At 44.5% G+C, this 4,635-nt stretch overlaps 1 protein-coding gene across 1 annotated transcript; it reads left to right on the forward strand.

Moving 5' to 3' along the window:
* The first annotated feature begins 1,076 nt into the window (after positions 1-1,076).
* LOC147433234 (uncharacterized) lies at positions 1,077-1,687 on the forward strand. Its single transcript, XM_086492998.1, has 2 exons — positions 1,077-1,244; positions 1,601-1,687. Exons 1-2 carry the CDS (start codon positions 1,077-1,079, stop codon positions 1,685-1,687), a joined length of 255 nt encoding a protein of 84 aa, XP_086349124.1.
* The last annotated feature ends 2,948 nt before the right edge of the window (positions 1,688-4,635 follow it).

The following is a 4,635-nucleotide window of genomic DNA, read 5'->3' on the forward strand; positions in this document are numbered from 1 at the left end:
AGAAATCTACATGTCTCGGCTCTCATTCTTGTCAAGCCAAGGGCAGGGCCAAGGGCCAGGATGGACATGCGGTCAAGGGGCGCTATATTTAGGGGCTAGGAGTCTATATATGGCACGGTTGGGTGGAGAGTTGCATGGTCCAGTCCCCCGCGGTCTAACATTGGTATCAGAGCAAGGTGGAGAGGAGGAGGTAGGGTGGAGCCATGACAGGGAGGAAGCATGGTTTTCTTCTCTCTCTCTCTCTCTCTCTCTCTCTCTCTCTCTCTCTCTCTCTCTCTCTCTCTCTCTCTCTCTCTCTCTCTCTCTCTCTCTCTCTCTCTGTCTCTCGCTTTGCCTATGCAAGGCTATGGAGGCTTTCTCTTTTTCTCATGTCTGGAAGGAGGAGGAAGAGCGTGCTTGCATAGCTTGCTTGCATGCCATGCATGCTCGGTTGCAAAAGGGGAGGTCGAGATTGACATGACAGCAAAAAGCTGTGTCGTGGGCATGATCCCTTGTATACACATGAAGGTTAAGGAGGAAAATTGACAGTGTATGGCCGCGGGAAGCGACTCTTGCAGGGGCTTGCATCGTAGGGCGATCTGCACCAAAACTAGCGTGGATGGGGTTGAATCAGAGCGCTCGGCACAAGGATCACATCGCGTTTCAGGAGCAAACGCCGTCACCGCCATCGCTACGTAGCGCGAGGAAAGTGCTGGCTTTCTGCTGCTCGCCGTTTCTCCATCGCTGTGCAGTTGTGTAAATTTTTTTTATTTTTTTTTTTCAAAACAAAAAAATTTGTTAGCTTTTTACCTTGCAAGGGAGCTTTCCCACATGCCCTAGCATGCATTAAAATGAAAAGACATGCAAGGGCCTGCACCGAGCTCTTCGTAAGATGAACGGTACTCTCATTGCTCTCGGGTCGGCAGTCGGGTTTTCGCATGAAAAATTCCAAGGCAATTTTACAAACCATCAAGGTAAAGCTCCGCCGTATTTTCTACAACTTTGCGATCATGTAGAGGCACGGCCTGATCTATTTGTACGTGGTGACACTACACCGCGTCAGATGTTGCTAACAAGACCATACAAAATACGAAAACATGGTTCCATCGCTTGAAGAGGGCTTGTCTACATTGGAACTTGTGATTGCTGACATTGGGCAAGTTATTCAGCAAGGCTACTCAGCAAAGACGATGTTGATGCTCGATTCGAGGTTCATGAAAGCTCGAGCATCCCGGCCATGTGATCAACACGACAAGTTTATTCAGGTAAATTATGAGCTAAGCATTCACTTTTACTTGTATTTATCAAACTATTCAAGTACCTATTGAATAGTATAATATGCAAGGGCTATGAGTGATGTCGTGTAACCGCGCATGTACTAGACGTGTATATGCATCCACAAGCAAGGCTTGTCTGAAGCACGATTTTTCTCCATCATCAGTACAATCAGGCATGCACGGCATGACTTGAAAAATTATCGTGCTATGTCTAGGTCGGATGTTTTCAGTCAATCCGGATTTGCATATACCTTTCCTATGCTTCCCTGGCCAGCTTGAATCAAGCATGGCTTGAGTATGACATGGTTCTAATGTTTCTAACAGCAAGGCTGTGTATTGCTTAGGAAACTCGAATCAAGCACGGCTTGAATCCCAACCACTTGGCTCCGAAGCATGGCTTCTCAGCGGTTGACTTTGATGCAAAAGCGTAGCAAATTCGCGATGCTTTAGAATCTCAAGGAGATTGGCACATCCTATTGCTCGACTTGATGCGGGGGGGCATGTTGCTCGGCATGGCCGACTTCGTGTCACTATTTCTTGAAGCGAACAGAGGATGTTTGCCACACAAGACTGGTTACTTTCAGTTGAAATCACTCGACAAGGTCGATGCTTTTTGTCATGATATCTGTGTCTCCACAGCCGACTTCGTCGTCTAGTATCACAAAATTCCCATGTTCGGCTTATGCTATGAGCATACAAACTTGGGAAGGATTTGGCAAAATGCTTCCAGCTTATTTCATTATGTGACAGATGAGCGTATATGATACAAGGGATGTATATTTACATCCAACAGCTCCCATCCGTGCAGCAGATATGGCTACAATTCATTTTAAGCGACTTTTGTTCCACGGACTTTTGAGTCAACTGGTGACCGCAACGACCAGGTTAGCCAATTTTATGTTCTTATTATTTTTCATGTTTACACTTTAATTGGCAATTACTGTCATTGTGCAAAGCAAAGTGCTTTGGCAATTTTACATGAAGCACGGCTTCTCCCTTGTGCCAAGGAACTGCCTAATGACTTGTCATCAAGGGCCGTGGCACACAAGTTTGCAAAAACTGGCAAAATAGGGAATATCATCTCACAGAATTCCTACCAGTTTAGATTGTGCAAGGCACTTATGGTTTTGGTTCTCACGCTTGAGACCGTTATAGTAGCCAAGGGATTACGTTTTTGCATGCAAGGCATGCTAAGCAAGTGGCATGGATTCCACCACTTTATGCATTATGCTTTCGCTATTATACTCGCAACTCTGTCAAGTACAAACTAAGTGATGGATTGTTGAACCTGATGGTTGGTTGCTATCAACACCTAACAACACTAAAAGGAACCTAAATCTAGGACTTATTTCACAAACAAAGTGCCAATGCTAAGTCATTTTCATACAATCATGACCCTACAAGGCAGGTAGATCAAGATGTGGTTGTGTTTTTCTATTACCTCTCTCAAAGAGAGAGTCATAGCAGAAACTTGTTGCATGCTTATAGGATACGCTGCACGTTAGGCATAAGATGCACACGAGCATGGCAATCAACTATACACGTCATAGTCGTTCAAGGAAAGTTCCACAACCCAACATGGTTAAGATGCTACTCAAATTAGTCTTCATCGGTTCGTCCATTGAACACTCATTTGCACAAGGGCTATGAGCCACACACGCTACGAGCCATTGTCGTGCCAAGGGTAAGATCTCAATGCTCACATTCTTTGGGTGCTTGTTTTCAAGAGTGAACAGATCTACCCAGGGAAGTATACATCGACATTAATGGACCAGCAAGGGTCTTGTCATTCAGGATGTTTACAGTGTCATTTTTACACTACATGATTTCAGTGTGACACTCAAGTTGAGTTTTTGATAAATCTTCAACTCATAGCAGCTGTTCTATACAAGGAAGTATAGATGCAGCAATCAGTTGTGACAGCATGGCTGTCCACCAGAGCTAGGCAGTCCACTTGTGTGGATTCCATGTTCTCTCTATAGCACTACGGAGTGTCTATGGACATATTGTTTTGGGGTACGACCCGGCGGGTGACTGCTACATCATCCCATAGGCATTGAGGATCACAGTTTGATCTCTCCCAGTTAGCCTTTCAAGGAACGAATTTCGCAATCTACCACGCGGTAGTGGACAAATTCAACTTTTGTTTGATTCCAATCAATATGTATACGGTTGACTATGTTGATAACCGTTACCTGCTAGTTTAGCAATTTCTACACAGGGTCTTACCAAGTGGTTTGACAACGTAGATTCTATACGGTTGACTATGTTGATAACCGTTACCTGCTAGTTGTGCAGTTTCTACAGAGGGTCTTACCAAGGGGTTTGACTACGTAGATGTTAACCAAAGGGGTTGGATTGCGAGGGCAACACCCATGGTTTCCAGTGCAATACTGTTTGTTTTTTTCCAGGTAGGAGACGTGCTCCTCTCCGTTGGAATACGGGTAAGTGAACATTCCGTTCAAATCTCCAGGTACGCATCTATTGATTTGGTGTCGTTCCTTTTTCAGTATGCTTTACTTGGTTTTTCAAGACGTATAAGTACGCTTGAATGTTATAGAGCCATGCCAAGGGCATGTCGGCACAAAGTATTTTGGGCCAAGTGTCCAATCTACCTTTTTGTCTTCTGTTGTTACGAATCTACTTGTAGGGTTCGATTTGGCACATGTTGTCACATGGGATACAACATGGTCTAGGAACTCAAGGAGCTTGGTTTAGCCAGTGTGGAGCATGATAATGAGGGTCCCTCTCACTCGCGTCGCAGAGTGTTCTTAGTTACCTTCACACACAAGTACAGCTCGTACTTGATGGATGTCACTTTTCGTGGCATCCTTACTTGAGACATATTCCACATGTGGAGAATATGAGTCTCTGGGACTGACACTGGCGCCCAATTCGAAACGATGTGTCGCGACAAAGTCCCTAGGTGCTGGTCGCATCCGTTCATTAGACCAATTGACGCACACAGTATCAGGAAAATTTCAGTGGCCAAAAATTTTCGGGTACTAAGTACAGACTTGTTGTGATTACAAGTGCTGTGAAACCACCTTAACGGAAGATCATTTCTACATATAGCAAATTATGCTACGTTCATGAGAATGTCTCATGGTTGGTTCCTAGGTGTGACCAGGTTGTCACATTCTATTATGGTCCAACTTTTGCTGCAAAGTATGCTACGTTCATGAGAAGGTCTCATGATTGGTTCCTAGGTGTGACCGGGTTGTCACATTCTATTATGGTCCAACTATGTTGCAAGATTTTCACGTAAGTATGATGGAAAGTCTCGTCATGGAATTGCGGTTTGGATATGTTTGTGTTAAATGCATGCACACTCGGTGTTATAGGCCCTAGTGTTTAACACAAATTTATTTGGAGCGGC

The sequence above is a fragment of the Adiantum capillus-veneris genome, chromosome 20 (genome assembly GCF_014529385.1).
Source record: "Adiantum capillus-veneris isolate H3 chromosome 20, ASM1452938v2, whole genome shotgun sequence".
NCBI lineage: Eukaryota > Viridiplantae > Streptophyta > Polypodiopsida > Polypodiales > Pteridaceae > Adiantum > Adiantum capillus-veneris.

Excerpts from the sequence above, each read along its gene's own strand:
- LOC147433234 (XM_086492998.1), top strand. The coding sequence starts at position 1,077 with ATGGTTCCATCGCTTGAAGAGGGCTTGTCTACATTGGAACTTGTGATT. Across the intron at positions 1,245-1,600 it reads AACACGACAAGTTTATTCAG|GAAACTCGAATCAAGCACGG; the intron begins GTAAATTATGAG and ends TGTATTGCTTAG.